This window comes from Pseudophryne corroboree, chromosome 1, assembly GCF_028390025.1.
Source record: "Pseudophryne corroboree isolate aPseCor3 chromosome 1, aPseCor3.hap2, whole genome shotgun sequence".
NCBI classification, from domain to species: Eukaryota; Metazoa; Chordata; class Amphibia; order Anura; family Myobatrachidae; genus Pseudophryne; species Pseudophryne corroboree.
Genome location: NC_086444.1, coordinates 1,179,384,855 through 1,179,408,019, shown reverse-complemented (window position 1 = coordinate 1,179,408,019; position 23,165 = coordinate 1,179,384,855). Strand labels below are relative to the sequence as shown.

The following is a 23,165-nucleotide window of genomic DNA, read 5'->3' as shown; positions in this document are numbered from 1 at the left end:
GAGAGGAAGGTGAGGGGTGGGGGGGTACAGTTACAGAGGAGGAAGGGAAGGTGATAGGGGGGATACAGTTACAGAGGAGGAGGGGAAGGTGAGGGGGGGGGTACAGTTACAGAGGAGGAGGGGAAGGTGAGAGGGGTGATACAGTTACAGAGGAGGAGGGGAAGGTGAGAGGGGGAGACAGTTACAGAGGAGGAGGGGAAGGTGACAGGGGGGTGATACAGTTACAGAGGAGGAGGGGAAGGTGAGAGGGGGGTGATACAGTTACAGAGGAGGAGGGTAAGGTGAGAGGGGGGGTACAGTTACAGAGGAGGAGGGGAAGGTGAGAGGGGGGGTACAGTTACAGAGGAGGAGGAGAAGGTGAGAGGGGGGGTACAGTTACAGAGGAGGAGGAGAAGGTGAGAGGGGTAATACAGTTACAGAGGAGGAGGGGGAAGGTGAGAGGGGGGTGATACAGTTACAGAGGAGGAGGGGAAGGTGAGAGGGGGATACAGTTACAGAGGAGGGGGGGAAGGTGAGAGGGGGGTGATACAGTTACAGAGGAGGAGGGGAAGGTGAGAGGGGGATACAGTTACAGAGGAGGAGGGGAAGGTGAGAGGGGGGTGATACAGTTACAGAGGAGGAGGGTAAGGTGAGAGGGGGGGTACAGTTACAGAGGAGGAGGGGAAGGTGAGAGGGGGGGTACAGTTACAGAGGAGGAGGGGAAGGTGAGAGGGGGATACAGTTACAGAGGAGGAGGGGAAGGTGAGAGGGGTGATACAGTTACAGAGGAGGAGGGGAAGGTGAGAGGGGGAGACAGTTACAGAGGAGGAGGGGAAGGTGACAGGGGGGTGATACAGTTACAGAGGAGGAGGGGAAGGTGAGAGGGGGGGTACAGTTACAGAGGAGGAGGGGAAGGTGAGAGGGGGGGTACAGTTACAGAGGAGGAGGAGAAGGTGAGAGGGGTAATACAGTTACAGAGGAGGAGGGGGAAGGTGAGAGGGGGGTGATACAGTTACAGAGGAGGAGGGGAAGGTGAGAGGGGGATACAGTTACAGAGGAGGAGGGGAAGGTGAGAGGGGGGTGATACAGTTACAGAGGAGGAGGGGAAGGTGAGAGTGGTGATACAGTTACAGAGGAGGAGGGGAAGGTGAGAGGGGAGTGATACAGTTACAGAGGAGGAGGGGAAGGTGAGAGGGGGGTACAGTTACAGAGGAGGAAGGGAAGGTGAGAGGGGTGATACAGCTACAGAGGAGGAGGGGAAGGTGAGAGGGGGGTGATACAGTTACAGAGGAGGAGGGGAAGGTGACAGGGGGGTGATACAGTTACAGAGGAGGAGGGGAAGGTGAGAGGGGTGATACAGTTACAGAGGAGGAGGGGAAGGTGAGAGGGGGGTGATACAGTTACAGAGGAGGAGGGGAAGGTGACAGGGGGGTGATACAGTTACAGAGGAGGAGGGGAAGGTGAGAGGGGTGATACAGTTACAGAGGAGAACGGTAAGGTGAGAGGGGGGGTACAGTTACAGAGGAGGAGGGGAAGGTGAGAGGGGGGGTACAGTTACAGAGGAGGAGGGGAAGGTGAGAGGGGGGGTACAGTTACACAGGAGGAGGGGAAGGTGAGAGGGGGGTACAGTTACAGAGGAGGAGGGGAAGGTGAGAGGGGGGTGATACAGTTACAGAGGAGGAGGGGGAAGGTGAGAGGGGGGTGATACAGTTACAGAGGAGGAGGGGCAGGTGAGAGGGGGGTGATACAGTTACAGAGGAGGAGGGGAAGGTGAGAGGGGGGTAATACAGTTACAGAGGAGGAGGGGAAGGTGAGAGGGGTGATACAGTTACAGAGGAGGAGGGGAAGGTGAGAGGGGGGTGATACAGTTACAGAGGAGGAGGGGAAGGTGAGAGGGGTGATACAGTTACAGAGGAGGAGGGGAAGGTGAGGGGTGGGGGGGTACAGTTACAGAGGAGGAGGGGGAAGGTGAGGGGTGGGGGGGTACAGTTACAGAGGAGGAGGGGAAGGTGAGAGGGGTGATACAGTTACAGAGGAGGAGGGGAAGGTGAGAGGGGGGTGATACAGTTACAGAGGAGGAGGGGAAGGTGACAGGGGGGTGATACAGTTACAGAGGAGGAGGGGAAGGTGAGAGGGGTGATACAGTTACAGAGGAGAAGGGTAAGGTGAGAGGGGGGGTACAGTTACAGAGGAGAAGGGAAAGGTGAGAGGGGGGGTACAGTTACAGAGGAGGAGGGGAAGGTGAGAGGGGGGTGATACAGTTACAGAGGAGGAGGGGAAGGTGAGAGGGGGGTGATACAGTTACAGAGGAGGAGGGGAAGGTGAGAGGGGGGGTACAGTTAGAGGAGGAGGGGAAGGTGAGAGGGGTGATACAGTTACAGAGGAGGAGGGGAAGGTGAGAGGGGGGTGATACAGTTACAGAGGAGGAGGGGAAGGTGAGAGGGGGGTAATACAGTTACAGAGGAGGAGGGGAAGGTGAGAGGGGTGATACAGTTACAGAGGAGGAGGGGAAGGTGAGAGGGGGGTGATACAGTTACAGAGGAGGAGGGGAAGGTGAGAGGGGTGATACAGTTACAGAGGAGGAGGGGAAGGTGAGAGGGGGGTGATACAGTTACAGAGGAGGAGGGGAAGGTGAGAGGGGGGGGTACAGTTACAGAGGAGGAGGGGAAGGTGAGAGGGGGGTACAGTTACAGAGGAGGAGGGGAAGGTGAGAGGGGGGTGATACAGTTACAGAGGAGGAGGGGGAAGGTGAGAGGGGGGTGATACAGTTACAGAGGAGGAGGGGCAGGTGAGAGGGGGGTGATACAGTTACAGAGGAGGAGGGGAAGGTGAGAGGGGGATACAGTTACAGAGGAGGAGGGGAAGGTGAGAGGGGTAATACAGTTACAGAGGAGGAGGGGGAAGGTGAGAGAGGGGTAATACAGTTACAGAGGAGGAGGGGGAAGGTGAGAGGGGGGTGATACAGTTACAGAGGAGGAGGGGAAGGTGAGAGGGGGGTGACACAGTTACAGAGGAGGAGGGTAAGGTGAGAGGGTGATACAGTTACAGAGGAGGAGGGGAAGGTGACAGGGGGGTGATACAGTTACAGAGTAGGAGGGAAAGGTGAGAGGGGTGATACAGTTACAGAGGAGGAGGGGAAGGTGAGAGGGGGGGGTACAGTTACAGAGGAGGAGGGGAAGGTGAGAGGGGGGTACAGTTACAGAGGAGGAGGGGAAGGTGAGAGGGGGGTGATACAGTTACAGAGGAGGAGGGGGAAGGTGAGAGGGGGGTGATACAGTTACAGAGGAGGAGGGGCAGGTGAGAGGGGGGTGATACAGTTACAGAGGAGGAGGGGAAGGTGAGAGGGGGATACAGTTACAGAGGAGGAGGGGAAGGTGAGAGGGGTAATACAGTTACAGAGGAGGAGGGGGAAGGTGAGAGGGGGGTGATACAGTTACAGAGGAGGAGGGGAAGGTGAGAGGGGGGTGACACAGTTACAGAGGAGGAGGGTAAGGTGAGAGGGTGATACAGTTACAGAGGAGGAGGGGAAGGTGACAGGGGGGTGATACAGTTACAGAGGAGGAGGGAAAGGTGAGAGGGGTGATACAGTTACAGAGGAGAAGGGTAAGGTGAGAGGGGGGGTACAGTTACAGAGGAGAAGGGTAAGGTGAGAGGGGGGGTACAGTTACAGAGGAGGAGGGGAAGGTGAGAGGGGGATACAGTTACAGAGGAGGAGGGGAAGGTGAGGGGTGGGGGGGTACAGTTACAGAGGAGGAGGGGGAAGGTGAGAGGGGTGATACAGTTACAAAGGAGGAGGGTAAGGTGAGAGGGTGATACAGTTACAGAGGAGGAGGGGAAGGTGAGAGGGGGGTGATACAGTTACAGAGGAGGAGGGGAAGGTGAGAGGGGGGTGATACAGTTACAGAGGAGGAGGGGAAGGTGAGAGGGGGGGTACAGTTACAGAGGAGGAGGGGAAGGTGAGAGGGGTGATACAGTTACAGAGGAGGAGGGGAAGGTGAGAGGGGGATACAGTTACAGAGGAGGAGGGGAAGGTGAGAGGGGGGTGATACAGTTACAGAGGAGGAGGGGAAGGTGAGGGGGGTGATACAGTTACAGAGGAGGAGGGGAAGGTGAGAGGGGGGTGATACAGTTACAGAGGAGGAGGGGAAGGTGAGAGGGGGGTGATACAGTTACAGAGGAGGAGGGGAAGGTGAGAGGGGGATACAGTTACAGAGGAGGAGGGGAAGGTGAGAGGGGGGTGATACAATTACAGAGGAGGAGGGGAAGGTGAGAGGGGGGTGATACAGTTACAGAGGAGGAGGGGAAGGTGAGAGGGGGGTGATACAGTTACAGAGGAGGAGGGGAAGGTGAGAGGGGGGGTACAGTTACAGAGGAGGAGGGGAAGGTGAGAGGGGTGATACAGTTACAGAGGAGGAGGGGAAGGTGAGAGGGGGGTGATACAGTTACAGAGGAGGAGGGGAAGGTGAGAGGGGGGTGATACAGTTACAGAGGAGGAGGGGAAGGTGAGAGGGGGGTGATACAGTTACAGAGGAGGAGGGGAAGGTGAGAGGGGGATACAGTTACAGAGGAGGAGGGGAAGGTGAGAGGGGGGTGATACAGTTACAGAGGAGGAGGGGAAGGTGAGAGGGGGGTGATACAGTTACAGAGGAGGAGGGGAAGGTTTGAGGGGGATACAGTTACAGAGGAGGAGGGGAAGGTGAGAGGGGGGTGATACAATTACAGAGGAGGAGGGGAAGGTGAGGGGGGGGGTACAGTTACAGAGGAGGAGGGGAAGGTGAGAGGGGTAATACAGTTACAGAGGAGGAGGGGGAAGGTGAGAGGGGTGATACAGTTACAGAGGAGGAGGGGAAGGTGAGAGGGGGATACAGTTACAGAGGAGGAGGGGAAGGTGAGAGGGGGGTGATACAGTTACAGAGGAGAAGGGTAAGGTGAGAGGGGGGTGATACAGTTACAGAGGAGGAGGAGAAGGTGAGAGGGGGATACAGTTACAGAGGAGGAGGGGGATAAAGATACAGAGGATGAGGGGAATGTGAGAGAGGGATACAGTTACAGAGGAGAGGAAGGTGAGAGGGGGATACAGTTACAGGGGAGGTGGGCAAGGTGAGAGGGGGATACAGTTATAGAGAAGAAAGGGAAGATGAGAGAGGGGTATAAAGTTACAGAGGAGGAAGAGAAGATGAGAGAGGGATACAGGCCCAGATTTATCAAGCCTTGGAGAGTGATAAATTGCATGGTGATAAAGTACCAATCAATCCGCCCCTGTCATTTTTCAAACACAGCTTTTAACATGGCAGTTAGGGGCTGATTGGTTGGTACAATTTATCAGTCTCCAAGGCTTGATAACTCTGGGCCACAGTTACAGAGGAGGACCGGTAGGTTAGATATGGGGATACAGTTATAGAGGAGGAAGTGGAAGTAACAGATGGGGGATATAGTTACAGAGGAGGAAGTAAAGGGGGGGGGGGTATAGTTACAGAGGAGGAAGGGAAAGTAAGATGGGGGGATACAGTTACTGAAGAGAAAGGGAAGGTGAGAGAGAGGGATACCAGTTACAGAGGAGGAAGGGAAAGTGAGAGGGGGATACAGTTACAGAGGAGGAAGGGAAGCTAAGAGGGGGATATATAAGTTATGGCGGAAGGTGACGTGAGAGAGTGATATAGAAGTTATAGAGGGAGGGTGGATGAGAGAGTGGTGAAGTTACAAAGGAGGAAGGGAAGCTATAAGTGAAGGGGAGGGGAGAGAGGTATATAAGTTACTGAGGAAGTATAGCTGAGAGAGGGAAGAAGTTACAGAGGAGGAAGGGTAGCTGAGAGGGGTATATATAAATTATGGAGAAGGAACGGTGGGTAATCCCATGGCTGTAATAGGATTAGCAGTCCCGTAAGAATGCACTCCTATAGCTACAACAGCGAATAAAAACGAGATTTATGGTAAGAATTTACCTTTGTTAAATCTCTTTCTGCGAGGTACACTGGGCTCCACAAGGATTGGACAATGGGGTGTAGGAGTAGGATCTTGATCCGAGGCACTAACAGGCTCAAAGCTTTGACTGTTCCCAGAATGCACAGCGCCGCCTCCTCTATAACCCCGCCTCCCTGCACAGGAGCTCAGTTTTTAGTTAACCAGCCCAATACAGTAGCAGGAAAAGAGACGACAACGGTTAGTAGCCACATACATCACACTCTCACGACAGGAGAAGTGTCAGCGGCTAATGCCATACCAACCCAAAGAAGCTAAGTGCGTCAGGGTGGGCGCCTTGTGGAGCCCAGTGTACCTCGCAGAAAGAGATTTAACAAAGGTAAGTTCTTACCATAAATCTTGTTTTCTGCTGCGGGGTACACTGGGCTCCACGAGGATTGGACAATAGGGATGTCCTAAAGCAGTTCCTTATGGGAGGCACAGCGGGCACAAGAACCCGACGTCCATAGGAAGCATCCTGGGAAGCGGCACTATCGAAGGCATAGAACCTTATGAACGTGTTCCCTGAGGACCACGTAGCCGCCTTGCACAATTGATCAAGGGTCGCACCACGTTGGGCCGCCCAAGAAGGTCCAACAGACCGAGTAGAATGGGCCGTGATGTGAGCAGGAGCTGACAGACCAGTCCTCACATAAGCATGTGCAATCACCATTCTAATCCATCTGGCCAGGGTCTGCTTGTGAGCAGGCCAGCCACGTTTGTGAAATCCAAACAAAACAAGGAGAGAATCAGATTTTCGAATAGAAGCAGTTCTCTTCACATAGATACGGAGAGCCCGTACCACATCCAAAGACCGCTCTTTGGGAGACAAATCAGGAGAGACAAAGGCCGATACCACAATCTCCTGATTAAGGTGGAACGAAGAAACCACCGTAGGCAAATATCCGGGACGAGTCCTAAGAACCGCCCGTTCACGGTGAAAAATCAGATATGGGGAACTACAAGACAAGGCACCCAGATCCGACACTCTTCTAGCAGAGGCAATAGCCAGCAAGAACACCACTTTAAGGGAAAGCCACTTAAGGTCAGCTGAACCCAGGGGTTCAAACGGAGGCTCCTGCAATGCCTCCAAAACCACCGACAAGTCCCAAGGAGCCACAGGCGGGACATAGGGAGGTTGGATACGCAACACACCCTGAGTGAAAGTATGAACATCAGGTAAAGTCGCAATTTTTCTCTGAAACCACTACAAGGCAGAAATATGAACCTTGAGGGAGGCCAGACGCAGGCCTAAATCTAGGCCCTGCTGCAGAAAAGCCAAAAGTTTGGCTGTACTAAACTTGGAAGCGTCATAATTATTAGATGCGCACCAAAGAAAGTAGGAATGCCAGACCCATGGTAAATCCGAGCAGAAGCCGGGTTCCGGGCCCGCAACATAGTTTTAATGACCTCTTCAGAAAAACCCTTAGCCCTCAAGACGGAAGCTTCAAGAGCCACGCCGTCAAAGAAAGCCGGGCTAGGTCCTGGTAGACACAGGGGCCCTGAACGAGGAGGTCTGGGCGTTGTGGAAGTAGAAGTGGATGCTCTGACAATAGGCCTTGCAGGTCTGAGAACCAGTGCCGTCTGGGCCACACCGGAGCTATGAGAAGCAGATTTCCTTTTTCTTGCTTGAACTTCCGAATTACCCTGGGCAGGAGTGACACCGGAGGGAACACGTACGGCAGCCGAAAACCTCCACGGCACCGCCAGCGCATCCACGAATGCTGCTTGAGGATCCCTTGTCCTTGCTCCCGAAGACCAGAACCTTGTGATTGTGTCGAGACGCCATCAGATCTACGTCTGGAAGGCCCCACCTTTCCACGAGGAGTTGAAACACTTCTGGATGGAGGCCCCACTCGCCGGCATGCACGTCCTGACGACTGAGAAAGTCCGCTTCCCAATTCAGGACTCCCGGAATGAATATTGCCGATATGGCCGGTAGATGGCGTTCCGCCCAACGTAGAATCCGTGAAATTCCTTCATTGCCAAACGGCTTCGAGTGCTGCCTTGATGATTTATGTAAGCCACTGTGGTGGCGTTGTCCGACTGTACTTGAACAGGACGGTTCTGAATTAAATGCTGGGCCAGGTTCAATGCATTGAAGACCGCTCGCAATTCCATAATGTCGATCGAGAGGAGAGATTCCTCCTTGGTCCACCGACCCTGAAGGGAGTGTAGCTCCAGCACCGGGCCCCAACCTCTTAGACTGGCATCTGTCGTCAACAGGACCCAGTTGGATATCCAGAAGGGACGGCCCCTGCACAATTGTTGGTCCCGGAGCCACCAAAGCAGCGACAGATGGACCTCCGGAGTCAATGAGATAATTTGAGACCTGATTCGGTGAGGCAGGCCGTCCCACTTGGCTAGAATCAGCCTCTGGAGGGAGCGAGAATGGAATTGAGCATACTCCACCATGTCGAATGCTGAGACCATGAGGCCCAGCATCTGCATTGCCGAATGTATCGAGACTTGCGGACGAGAAAGGAAGCAACGAATCCTGTCCTGAAGCTTCAGGACTTTCTCCTGAGACAAGAACAACTGCTGGTTGTGAGTGTCCAATAGCGCTCCCAGGTGCACCATGCTCTGAGCAGGGACCAGGGAGGATTTCTTCCAGTTGATGAGCCACCCGTGGGCTTGTAGAAACCGGACTGTCATATCCAGATGACGTAGGAGAAGTACTGGGGAATTTGCCAGGATTAACAAGTCGTCCAGGTACGGCAGTATCCTGACCCCTTGACGGCGGAGTACCACCGTCATCACCGCCATTACTTTGGTGAAGACTCGCGGAGCCGTTGTTAAACCAATAGGTAACGCCCAAAACTGGTAATGGAGGTTGCCAATAGCAAACCTCAGGTATTGCTGATGTGACGCTGCTATAGGAATATGCAGGTAAGCATCTTGTATGTCCAGGGAGACCATGTAGTCCCCAGGTTCCAAGGCCAGAACTATAGAGCGAAGGTTTTCCTTCACAAACCTGTTCAATGCCTTGAGGTTGAGAATGGGCCGGGGGGACCCATTCGGTTTCGGGACCAGAAATAGAGAGAATAGTACCCCCTGCCCCTCTGAACAAGAGGCACCTGTACTACGACTCCTGTATCCAGGAGGGTCTGTACCACCGAAAGCAGAGTGTTTGCCTTTGTCTGGTCCAACGGGACATCTGTCTGGCAAAATTGATGAGGGGGTGTCGGTTTTTGAAGGCTATGGCGTAACCTCGAGTGACGACTTCCCGTACCCAGGCATCTGAAGTGGTCTTCAACCATTCCTGGGTATACCCAAGAAGCCGGCCCCCCACCCTGGGATCCCCCAGGGGGAGGCCCGCCCGGTCATGCGGCAGGCTTATCGGTCTTGCAAGCTGGCTGACGGGCAGCCCAGGCTCTTTTGGGCTTCGGCTTACCAGGTTTGGAAGTGCGGGCCTGCGTGTGGTACACCTGACCTTTTGCTTTTTTTCTCACAAAAATGCTCTTTTTAGGGCTGCCTGGAGCAGCCCCCCTGTTAAGTGCCTGCTTACTGCAGCAAGAACTTACAAAACTAAGCTCCTGTGCAGGGAGGCGGGGTTATAGAGGAGGCGGCGCTGTGCATTCTGGGAACAGTCAAAGCTTTGAGCCTGTTGGTGCCTCGGATCAAGATCCTACTCTACACCCCATTGTCCAATCCTTGTGGAGCCCAGTGTACCAAGCAGCAAAAATAGTTGCCAGAAATGACATAATTGATGTGTCTTACTGAAGTGACTTGCTGGCTCTGTCTTGCAGTTACCACAGACAGGTGGTATAGTTACACACATCCAGCTAGACACTGTCTCCCCTCCATTGTGCTGCTTATTACACAGGTACAGGCCAAGACGATGTTGCTTGAGGGAAGGTTCCTCCCTGTGCGTAAGTCAGGTAAATATGATGTATGATAAAGCGTATGTACTAGAGAAGACAGAATGGCTTACTACCTGTACAGTTATGTCACTGTCCTAGCTTGTGGTCCTTGTATGTAGATTGTGCATTTTTTTTTTACCTTATACCAGATATAAGTGACTTCGTGGCTCTCCAGTGATTGTTGAACTACATATCCCAGCATGTGTCACTACACTTTGTCATTTATTAGATCACGGGCTCAATTTTAACAAATAAAACCTAATACATATCCTCAATGCATATTAGTGCACACACAACCTAATGGTGCATTGTGTTATCATTTACAGATGGAGCAGCACTGCTGCACGGGACAGAGCTGAGGCCACACTCACCACGTCCTCTATAAAGGAAGAGTTTTTACTGAGTGGTGGTGCTAAAGCTTTAATGATGATGAACAAGTTAAAAGTTCGTGAGAGGTCCAGGACCGCTCCCAGACAACTGTGCTCTCTCTGTATATGAGGAGATGTTTCTCCATTAAAAGAACCATTTGGGACAACTTACTTTTCCAGTAAGGTGAGAGCCGTGGTGGGGTTGACACGCAGATACTTGCAGGTAGGTTGCCCATAGTCAGCCAGGTAAGTCGACCAGTCCCACTTAATGAAGAGATCCAGAAGCTGTGGATACAAAGAAATAGTCATTATCAAACTGTACCTTCTGTATGGTGACGTCCCAGGGCAACAGGTACTGCTGGTGATCTTACTGACCAGAGAACAAGTGTACTGCAGCCAGCCGTCAAGATCAGAAACTGCGATGCTTGTTTTGGCACTTTACTAAAGAACAGATATTCTTCTCTACCCAACATATTGTGTATGACAAATGAAAGGGTGTGGCGTGTCTCATGACATATATGCCAGATGAGGCATTACCAGGTGATAGGTTGGCACACACCAGGCTTGGTAAGCAGGTGCCAGGCTGTACACATTACATGTGCCCGATGAGTGACAGACTATAGCAATGTACACAATGCCAGTATGCAGACCAAAGCGAAGTCTAGTCTGATGTGTGACAGATGAGGAGAAACAACACGCTACGTCACGCCTCAGGACATAGATGAGTGAAATATCTACACATTACATTTAAAATCATTATCCAATAATTTAGTGTTTATCAAACTGTCTTCATGGAAGCCGCACAGGGCGTGTTTTCAAGGTATCCTCAAGGATAACTAGTAACACCTGTAGATCTACCTGTGCTCCAGCTAGATGATCTGGATAACATGCACTGTTAGGGTCCCATGAGGACCAGGTTTGAGAAACATCGATTTAAATACTCTACTTGATGCATCAATGATGACTAATGTGGTGAAAAATAGGAATTTAATACCTACCGGTAATTCCTTTTCTCCTAGTCCGTAGTGGATACTGGGGTCTTGTACTTCAGTACCATGGGGTATAGATCGGGTCCACTGGAGCCTGGCACTTTAAAACTTTTAGTGTGTGTATGTGTGTGTGTGTGCTGGCTCCTACCCTCTATGCCCCTCCTACCAGACTCAGTCTAGGAAAACTGTGCCCGAGGAGACGGACATAATCTGAGAGAAGAAACAATACAACAGCGGTGAGGCAACAAGCCAACACGCAACCAGAAACGAAAGGAAGGTGCTAACCAGAACAGAGGATAGCAACACCAACCTAACCCGGATAGCACAGCTATCCCAACAATATAACGGGACCACAACATCAGTCCAACTAAATACTTACACAGGTAAGCAGGATGAAGCACTGAGGTGTGTGCCCAGTATCCACTACGAACTAGGAGAAAAGGAATTACCGGTAGGTATTCAATTCCTATTTTCTTTTACGTCCTAGTGGATACTGGGGTCTTGTACTTTAGTACCATGGGGAAGTCCCAAAGCTCCCAAACAGGTGGGAGTGCGCTGAGACCCCTGCAAAACCGCCTGACCAAACTGAAGGTCATCCTTGGCCAAGGTATCGAACCTATAGAATTTTACGAAGGTGTTCGAACCAAACCAAGTAGCAGCTCGGCACAACTGTAGTGCCGAACCCCCCCCGGGCAGCCGCCCAGGAAGAGCCCACCGATCTCATTGAGAGGGCCTGAATAGATGTCGGCAAAGGCAGAGCCGCCGAAGTATAGGCCTGTTGAATGGTCAACCTGAGCCAATGAGCAATAGATTGCTTAGAAGCCGGCCGACCAATTTTGGAGGCATCATAAAGGACAAACAGCGAGTAAGATATCCGATGACGGGCCGCCCGTTTGACATAAATCTTCAGAGCCCTGACCACGTCTAAGGGCTCAGGACCAACTGAAGCGTCAGAAAACACCGGAACCACAATAGGCTGATTCACATGAAAAGCTGACACCACCTTCGGCAAAAACTAAGTTCCGCCCTGTCTTCATGAAAAATCAAATAAGGACTCTTGCAGTATAAGGCCCCTAATTCAAAGACTCGCCTGAATGCCGCCAATGCCAATAACATCACCGTCTTCCAGGTGAGAAATTTCAACTCCACCCTATGTAAGGGTTCAAACCAATCCGACTGGAGAAAGGACAGAACCACATTTAGGTCCCACGAAACCGTGGGAGGTACAAAGGGCGGTTGCATATGAAGAACACCTTTCAGGAACGTCTGTACTTCAGGCAACATGGCAAGCCGTTTCTGGAAGAAAATAGAGAGCGCTGAAATCTGGACTTTGATGGAGCCTAAGCGTGGGCCCATATCCACTCCCGCTTGTAGGAAAAGTAGAAAACAAGCAATTTTAAATTCCACAAGAAGAACCTTTCTACTTTCACACCAGGAAACATACTTTTTCCAGATACGATGATGATGTTTTGACATTACCACCTTCCTGGCCTGGACCATGGTGGAAATAATCCGGGAGGGAAGACCTGTTCTTGCTAGAATCTCCCTCTCAACTTCCAAGCCATCAAACGTAGGGGCTATAAGTCTGGATAGACGAACGGACATTGCTGAAGAAGATCGTCTTGGAGTGGCAGAGTCCAAGGATCCTCCAAAGCCATGGCCAGGAGGTCCGAGTAACAGCCTGTGGATCCCTCGTTCTGGAACAGTAACGGCATAGCTTCTTGTTGAGATGAGAAGCCATCAGATCTATCTGCGGACAGCCCCACCAGTGGATTAACTGTTGAAACACCTGGGGATGCAGGCCCCATTCCCCTGGATGGAGGTCGTGCCTGCTGAGGAAGACTGCTTCCCAGTTGTCCACTCCTGGAATGAATATGGCTGAGATGGCCCTTGCGTTGGCCTCCGCCCAGAGAAGGATTTTTGACACCTCTCGCATCGCCGCTCTGCTTCTTGTTCCCCCTTGTCGGTTTATCTACGCCACCGCAGTGGCGTTGTCCGATTGAACCTGGATCGCCTGACCCTTCAGGAGATGGGAGGCTTGTAGAAGAGCATTGTAAATTGCCCTGAGTTCCAGGATGTTTATCAGTAAAATAGATTCCAGAACTGACCACAACTCTTGGGTCACCGCTCCCCAACCCCGGTGGCTGGCGACCGTTGTCAGAAGAATCCACAGGTGGATATTGAAACATCTGCCCTCTACCAGGTGACGAAGTTAAAGCCACCATAATAGAGAAATCCGGGCTTTCGGAGAGAGGGTCACTTCCTGATGCATATGCAGGTGAGATCCCAAACACTTGTCCAGCAGATCCAGTTGAAATGGCCGGGCATGAAACCTGCCGTATTGAATTGCCTTGTAAGCAGCCAGCATCTTGCCCAGTAATCTGATGCAAAGATGGAAAGACACCCTGCGAGGACTGAGTACCGAGCGAATCAAAACCTGGATAGCCGAGGCCTTGTCCATCGGGAGAAACACCTTTTGAGATACCGTGTCCAGTATCATTCCCAGGAACTGAAGATGCTGGGTCGGTTCGAGGTGAGATTTCTGGAAATTCAGGATCCACCCACGATCCATGAGAAGGCGAGTTGTCAGATCGATGCAGTATAGCAGACGTTCCCTGGACACATCCTTGATTAGGAGATCGTCCAAGTAGGGGAATATGTTGACTCCCTTCATGCGCAGTTGCAGCATCATCTTCACCATGACCTTGGTGAAGACCCTCGGAGCTGTGGATAATCTGAAGGGTAAGGCCTAAAACTGGAAATGGTCGTCCAATATGGCGAACCTGAAATTAGCCTAATGAGGAGGCCACACGGGAATGTGAAGGTAAGCATCCTTGACATCCAGAGACACCAGGAACTCCCCCTCCTCCAAATCAGACACCACTGCCCTCAGGGACTCCATCTTGAATTTGAACACCCGCAGATACGGGTTGAGAGACTTCAGATTCAAGATGGGGCGCACCGAACCGTCTGGCTTGGGAACGACAGAAAGACTGGAGTAAAAACTCCTGTGGCGTAATGGAGGAGGCACCAGAACTACCACCCCCGTCTGCAAGAGTTTTTGAATAGCCTCTTGCAAGGTAACTTTTGCTGCGGGTAAAGCTGGTAAGCCAGACTTAAAAACCTGTATGGAGGTAGTGTTTGGAATTCCAGCCGATATCCATGGGAAATGCGATCCCTCACTCAAGGATCCCGGCAGGACTCTGCCAACACCAGGGCGTATTGTTGAAGGCTAGCACCTACCTGAAAATAACCTTGCCGCTGGGGCCAACCGTCACGCGGAAGGTTTAGCGGCAGGGGATCCGGTGGTCTGGTCCAGGGAGACAGCAGGTGCAGGTTTACGGGACTTATGACGAGATCCTCTGGGAGTGGTGGAGACCCCGCAGCCCCTGCACCTTGCCACATGAAAGGACTGTAAGGAGGGTCTGGTGTAAGAACGTCTAGCAGGTGGCCCAGCCGATGGCAGATAGGTAGACTTACCCGCTGTTGCCTGGGAGATACACTTATTCAGTTTGTCTCCAAATAAGGCATCACCTGTAAAGGGAAGATTTTCTATGCCCTTTTTGGATTAAGCGTCCGCTGCCCATTGACGTAACCACAGATCTCTGCGCGCTGAGAACGCCATAGCAGTAGTGCGGCCATTAATCTTACACAACTCCTTTATAGCCTCGCTCATACAATTGCCAGCATCCGGTATATGCTGCAGCAGAGTAATGACCTAATCTCGGGGGGAGAGAGTCAAACCATCAACAATATCAGACCTGACTTTACCACAGCCCTGGAGATCCACCCGCAAACTATTGTGGGGCGCTGTGCTGCATAAATGGCCTTCAGCGTTGTCTCAATTTTATGGACAGCAGGTTCCGTCAGGGATACAGCCCCAGGGACAGGTAGTACCAATTTTTTTTTACAGTCTGGATACAGCGGTATCGACCGACAGGGGTTTTTCCCATACCTTCCTGTCCTCAGCTGGAAGGGGAAAGGTAGATAAAAACCTCTGAGGAATTTTACATTTTTTTTTAACAGGGTTTAACCAAGCCTCCCTGGCCAAGGAGTTTAACTCCTTAGACACCAGAAAAGTAGCTGAACTCTTGGGTCTTACATTAAAGTATAACTCCTCATCTGGTTCCGCCTCCGGGTCCAGTATGTGAAGGACCTCTCTTATGGCAAAAAATGAGGGCCTCCATCTCAGGGGACAGAGAGCTGTCCTCGTCCATATCATCATCATCCACATCTAACTGATCAGAACCAAAATCGGATTGTAAAACCTGTGGCAGTGAGCGTTTGTGTACAGCCACTAGAGGGGGCTGCGAAGCCATCCTGGAATCTGCTGCCTAAGCTACACAATCGAGTGTTTTAACACCTGTCTCTCCCTTTTAGCAGCAGCTAGTTCAGAATTGACATTGTGAATCATGCTCTTAAAGCTGTCCAACCCGTCAGGTGCCTGTGAGCTGGACCCTTGAGGAGACTAGGAACATTGCTCACACATGAGAGACCCCGCTGAAGACGGGGTAGAATTACAAGCAGCACATATAACCAAATTGTCATGATCCGGGTAATTAGACACACTTATTTACCTTCTAAGTACCTCCTGAGACTGTCCCTGTGCTCCAAGTCTGGCTTCCACCTGCGCAGTCTTCGGGCAGCGCGCTGCACGGCATCCCCACAGTCTCCCCTCAGTGATCCCGGCAGCGCTGTCATGGCGACTAGTCAGCAAGTTCCTACTGTTCCAGTAGATGGCGTCTCCTGTCCTCCGCCGCTATTACTACAGGTTTCCACATGCTGATACAAACAGACTTTCCCTCCAGAACCAAACATGGGCGCAGCCATGTTTGGCCTCATCACATGATCCTACATAGCCTATCCGCTGCACTCTGGACTCTCCTTGATTGCTCAGGCAATACCGGCTTCCCAGCTGGTATAAATATCCTGAATCCAGACTGCATAATCGTCAGTGCTTTGGTTGTCTATCCCAGTGTTAGATGTCTCTCCTGTCTGTGGATGTTCCAGCTTGTTGTCTTCAGGTATTCCAGCTCCTGTGACCTTGCTCCACTTAAAGAGACCTGCACCAGTTTCCACCACGCGGTGCTGCCTGACTCCAGCAGTGTTCCTACATTGCTCTCTGTGATCTGCAGTGATTCTCACCAACTTCCAGCTCTCTGCGGTGTTCCAGTATCACTTCTAGCTCTCATGGGTATATTTACATCGCTCTCTGTGATCTGCAGTGATTCCTCACCCGCTTCCAGCTCTCAGCGGTGTTCCAGTATCACTTCCAGCTCTCAGCGGTGTTCCAGCATCGCTTCCATCCACCATCGGTGTTCCAACATCGAGCCACAGATCACCATCGGTGCCCTTACCATCAAACTCTGTCTACATTGGTGAGTTCCACAGCACCTTACCACCTGGCCGGTTCTATCTGGCAATCCCGGCAGTTCTTCAGAGCTCACCTCTACCTCTGTGCAATACTGCCATCACCAGCTTCCAGTGTGCCATCTGCTGGTTTGTACCTGTACGTTCACCTTTACAGTGGTTAGCTGTTGGCAAAGACGGATGCACCATCTCCGGGTCTTGCAAGGAATAGTCCATATTGTGTTCTCAGCATTGACACAGTAACCTCCTACCACTGCGCCTTAGGAACTGTACCTGTAATCTAAACATCCTTGTCGTTGAGCAGAACTGCCGAAGTTTATGTGAACTGTGTGCTTAATAAATAAGTTTTGATTTTATTCAAATAGTCTTGGTCACGCCTTCGGGCATCGATGCTAAGGTTCCCTGCATGTCCAAGAAATCTATTTTACCTGCCAGGTTAAAGTACACGTCAGCCCATACGCCTGAGGCTTCCCCAGGTCAGACTCAGCCCTCAGGTGTGACACAAGTCCTCAGACATAATACAGCAAATAACAGTGCAGCCCTTTGCCCGACACCCCAGAGTCTGTAACAGCGTGGGTCCTGGAGGAGCAGCGTGCATGCAGCCTTGATGATCCACAGCAGCAGGAAAATGGCGCCTTCCCGTCGCTGGTCCAGCTCCGGGAAGCCACGCCCCTTGCAATGGCGCACGGTCCCTAATAATATTATACTAGCCACAAGTGTAATACACCATGTAAACGTCCTTTACAGTACACACAAAGCCTTAGCTGACAGTGAGCACTGTGGGGCAATAGCCCTGAGCCAGTTGCATCCGCGGAGGGCACCGCAGCTCCGGGCCCGTGACCACCAGCAAACTGCACAGAGTACCCGCTATCTGGGACCCCGGTGTAACTCACCGCACCTGGTCTTCGGCGTCTGTTAGAGGGTGGCGGCCAGCTGCTGGCGTGGGCACACATACTGACGATGTGTGATCAGCACCTCAGGAGCTCAGTGTCCTGTCAGCTTGGATTACGTACCACTAACCCTCAGGAGGTTGGTTTGGTCCCCCCTCTAAGTGCCACGAAGCAGGTAGTCTGTCTGCCAAGCAGAGCTACCTGTAAGCAATAAACTAAATTAAAATTAAAAGAAAAATATCCTCAGCTCCAAAGTGCACCCGGTTCCTTGGGCACATTTTTCTAAACTGAGTCTGGTAGGAGGGACATAGAGGGGAGGAGCCAGCAAACACACTAAAAGTTTTTAAGTGCCAGGCTCCAGTGGACCCTATCTATACCCCATGGTACTAAAGTACAAGACCCCAGTATCCACCAGGACGTAAGAGAAATGAACATATAATCAAATTCAGATACAAAAGAGCAGACGCCATAACTGGCCCACACCGCAGCTCATTACAGGAGCGGCGTGTTACAGGATTGGCTAGAAAGCTGCATGTGCGCAGGGTATATTAATCGGGTGTCGCGGCAGCACCGGAGCAGATGGATTAACAGCTCACGATCATTACAGATTTCCCTTACAAAGCATGTGACGGACGCTGTATTTCCACTAGCGCCCATGTGGACTCACGTTAATGCATTTACAGGCAGTCCGAGTCACAACAACCCTGGAATTGTAGGATACAAGCTGAAGGAATAATAAAACTGTTCAGCAGAGTGTGTGCTAGAAGATGCCAAGAGTCATCTTAAGTCCATAATGTAAAAATGTGAGTGAATCAGAAATCTGTGTAATAGAATAAACTGTTGGTGCTGATGTAGCAAGGTATATCATTCGGGTGTGGTATGTTATGCAGACGTCAAAATGTCGGCAGCCATTCTGTCGACATTGCATTGCGGCTAAGAATGTCAGCATGCCCAATGTGACTATGATGTACACTACCAGGAGACTGTGTTAATTCATTTAATATACGACACTTGTAAATCTGTGTGCTACCGGGTCTCTGACTCCACATACAGAGTGCTACAGTGCAACAGCTACAGTGTTTTTCTGGGCCAAGTTCCATTGCGCTTTGTACACAGACTCAGTCACACAAATTAATCAGCAGTTTCCTGTTGCACCCTAGCAGCACCACGTTGTGATGAAGACGCAAATTCGGCAAAAAAAGAGAGACACCCAACTTTAGCAGGGTTGCACGGGACCTGGCGGCTCACCAGGCATACCACGCTGCATGGCGTATTGAGGATGGATGTATGACGACATAAGTGTGTGTCCATGTAACTTCCACTGTGTCAACATTCTGACCTTCATCCTAGGTCTTCCACACTGTAGAAAGCGTTGGATAGAGACCTTTGCGGACATTACTGCGGTGACGGAAAATACAGGCAGGTACTTATCCATCAAGCAATACCATCAGGGAGGCGTTTGATTGGCTCCAAATTTATTCTACAGCAGGAAAACGACCCCAAACATACAGCCAATGTCATTAACAACTATCTTCAGCGTAAAGAAAAACAAGGAGTCCTGGAAGTGATGATATTGCCCCCACAGAGTCCTGATCTCAACATCATCGAGTCTGTCTGGTATTACATGGAGAGACAGAAGGATTTGAGTAAGCCTACATCCACAGAAGATCTGTGGTCAGTTCTCCAATATGTTTGGAACAACCTCCCTGCAGAGTTCCTTAATAATCTGTGTGCAAGTGTACCTAGAAGAATTGATGTTGTTTTGAAGGTAAAGGGTGGTCACACAAGATACCGATTTAGATTTCTCTTCTGTTCATTCACTTTGTATTTTGGTAATTGATAAAAACTATTAACACTTGAAAGCATTCTTACTTTGCAGCATTTTTTCCACACATGCTTAAAACTTGTACACAGTAATAAATATATATATATATATATATATATATATACTCCCAACATAGGCAATAGATGTGTATGAAAAGGGATCAGTGAGACCTCCATCCAGCGTCCAATCTGCCCCCAATATAGGTGATAGATGTGTATGAGAAGGGGTCAGTGACCTCCTTACCCAGCATCCAATCCGCCCCCAATATAGGTGATAGATGCGTATGAGAAGGGGTCAGTGAGACCCCCATCCAGCATCCAATCTGCCCCCAATATAGGTGATAGATGCGTATGAGAAGGGGTCAGTGAGACCCCCATCCAGCATCCAATCCGCCCCCAATATAGGTGATAGATGCGTATGAGAAGGGGTCAGTGAGACCCCCATCCAGCATCCAATCTGCCCCCAATATAGGTGATAGATGTGTATGAAAAGGGGTCACCGAGACAATTTAAGTGACGCGTTCCGTCCCCCTGTCCGGTATTAGGTAAGGGAACACAATTACAGGAGGACACTGGTGAACACCTGTGTACACAGGAGGAGGTGGCGTCACACATACAGACACCCGTGTTCCTCTCTCCAAGCGTTGTCACGTACTGATCTCCCGTCGGCTCGCTAAGGAGGAACACGTACTAATCGTTCCCTTCTGTAAAGGCACCGGCACGTCGGTAATACACAATATGCAACATCACCACATTCATGAATGGCAGCAGCTAAAACTATAAACTCCTCGACTTCAATAAAATAAAAATATACTGCATTATTTAATTGGTGTCAAAGTCTCCGGATTAAAGAGACACAAGCAATAAGGGACTGCAGGGCAGTCAATAAACCTTTATGACCATTTTATGACATCCTGCAGCCTCCACCTCACAGTGATCCAACAGTATAATAACACATGCAGGGAAGCCTCTTCTGAATATTCCACTTCAACTTTTCACCTCTAAACTCTCAATTCCCCCCCTTTAAAAAAAAAAAAAAAAAAGTGAAACTGAACCGCATCGGCACAAAAGTGTCACATGAGTAGGAACATTTCAGTCTGTACCTTCTGGGGAAGATTCCAAAACAAAATATGCAAATACCATTAATTCTTCCGAGCCTGCTGTCTCCGCGATTCAGGCCCATACATCAAACGTGACAGGACACACACTCAGAGAAAAATGTATTTACCAAAATCCTTTCTGAGTGTGGGATTAACATAGCAGCGCTGGCTGGGCGGAGGCAGGTTCCTGTCACTCACACTAGCAAATGTCAAAGTGCCAAACCCAGCCGGACAGTTTTAATTTTACCTCCATCGCCGAATGAATGGCTACTAGAATGGCGTACGGCGTCACCTGGACGAGATAAAGGGGAAGCTTGCTTACCCCCACAGTGACAGAGCTAGGTCACGCCGCGGAACACTGTAGCGCACTGGTAAAATACCAAACACGGCAGCAGGATGGGACGCTATGCTGTAAAAGTGCAGGGGATAAGAAAGTAATAAAAAAAAAAATATTAAAAAATTGCACCACAAAGTATTTGTTTCATCGGCTGCGTTTGGTCACTGCTGTCCCACCACGACCGCGCCGCACGGAATGAACAGAGCACAGTCATCCCGGCTCAAGTCATGCCACGAAATTTAATAGTTCTGAATACAGAGCAGTGTGAGACGTCTCCAGAGGGGAAATCTACGATCGTTATCCGCAAAAAGCACGGTTTCCAGAATTTCCCAAAATTCCAGTTATCTTTACAGATCAGGGCTAAAGACTAAAAAGACTTTTACCAGGATGCTTCACTTAGGGATACCTCAATGACAAAAGTGGTCTGTGGAATGGCTGCGGGTGGTCTTTTCGGATGAGTCCTGTAGCACTGTCATTTTTATAGGCACCTGATATTTAGCAGCCATGCAGAAGAGACCCAGGATCAGCTCACATTACACGTCAGTAGCAGCGATTGCAGGGCCTTACAACGCTCGTGATGCAGTGTGACAGCCGACAGGCAGAAACGCCTGCTCCTATCATTCCTCAGTAGTGAGGCGGCCTCTTTAGGGATACCGTGAGACACATCAGAGCGGAGAGAGCACCTGTAAATAGTCGCAGGGCGGAGGATGTAAATACCTTGCAGTACATGCTTCAGAGGGAGGATTCGGCACCGATTCATACCCCAACCTTCTGCCCTCACCTTTATGTGAACCTCTAGTGCATACTTCAGCATAACCCCGACAAGTCTAGTAACTAGTTATTCACAAAGCCATCTGACATATTGTCTTGGGACTGTATAGCCACTCGGGAAATCATTTCCATAAAAGGGAAGGAATATTAATCTAAAGATGAAAGTAAGCAGGCGTCGTTATCTCCATGTCATCCTGAGCAAATGCACATGGTGACTGGACGTAATCTGCCTTTCTGCAAGCCACTGTCCTCTATTCTACAGTACGGCACGGTGCCCTCTTATACAGTCACTGGCAGGAAACCCGGCGTGGACAGCAAAACAAAGATTAGTAATAAACTAATAATAATAATGCAGCCAAATTAGATACTTATTTCTCATTGAAAAAATAGGATTTAAATTACCTAGCGGTAAATCCTTTTCTTGTAGTCTGTAGGGGATACTGAGAATCCATTTAGTACGCTGGGGTATAGACGGGTCCACTAGAAGCCATGGGCACTACAGAAGCCTGACAGTGTGCGCTGGCTCCTCCCTCTATGCCCCTCCCACCAGACCCAGTACAGGAAAGTGTGTCCGAGGAGACGGACATACTTTGAGAGAAGGATATAGAAAAGGAAACTGGTGAGAATTCGAACCAGCACACACAACAAGAGGAAAGCCATGCTAACCAAACCTGCAAACAGGGACAGCAACAGCTGAACCAAACAATATCACTGAACCAAGTAACAGAGCAGGAAAACGAAGCACCGGGCGGGCGCCCAGTATCCCCTACGGACTACTAGAAAAGGATTTACCGGTAGGTAATTAAAATCCTATTTTCTCTTACGTCCTAGGTGATACTGGGAATCCATTTAGTACCATGGGGAAGTACCAAAGCTCCAAAATCGGGTGGGAGAGTGCTGAGGTTCCTGCAGAACTGATTGACCAAACTGAAGGTCTTCAGAGGCCAAAGTATCGAACTTGTAAACTTAGCAAACATGATCGAACCCGACCAAGTAGCCACTCGGCAGAGCTGTAAAGCCGAGACAACCTGGGCAGCCGCCCAAGAGGAATTTACCGACCTAGTAGTGGGCTTCAACAGAATTCGAAATCGGCAAACCTGCTGTGGAATAAGCATGCTGGATAGTGAGCCTGATCCTGCGTGAAATAGACGGCTTCAAAGCAGGGCACCCAATTTTATTGGGATTAAAGAACGAACAGCGAGTCCGATTTTCTGTGACGAGCTGTTTTCTTCAAATAGACCTTCAAAGCCCTTACGACATCCAAAGACTTTGAAGTAGCAGAGGCTTCCGTAACAGCCGGAAACACAATAGGTTGGTTGATGTGAAACCCCGACACCACCTTAGAAAGAAATTGCTGATGAGTCCTGAGTTCAGCTCTGTCCTCATGGTAAATCAAGTAGGGGCTCTTGTAAGACAACGCCCCAGTTCCGACACACGTCTTTGTGAAGCCGATGCCAACAGCGTGACAGTCTTCCCTGTAAGGTACTTTAGGTCCACTTCCTGTAACGGTTCAAACCAGTCTGAATTGAGGAACTGCAGCACCAAATTGAGATCCCAAGGTTGCGTAGGAGGCACAAAGGGAGGTTGGATGTGAAGAACACCTTTCAAGCGTCTGGACCTCAGGGAGAGAAGCCAATTGTTTCTGAAAGAAAATAGACAAGGTCGAAATCTGAACTTTAATGGAGCCTAGGCGTAGGTCCACATCAACTCTCGACT

General features: G+C 50.5%; 1 protein-coding gene across 2 annotated transcripts in view; it reads right to left on the bottom strand.

Annotated features, from left to right (window-relative positions):
• Nucleotides 1-23,165, bottom strand: part of EXOC6B (exocyst complex component 6B) — a 395,920-nt gene that overhangs the window by 13,277 nt on the left and 359,478 nt on the right. For both annotated transcript variants that reach the window (XM_063925254.1, XM_063925260.1), the window contains one exon: nt 10,341-10,453. In XM_063925254.1, coding sequence (XP_063781324.1) covers nt 10,341-10,453 — 113 coding nt within the window. The remainder of the gene's footprint in view (nt 1-10,340; nt 10,454-23,165) is intronic.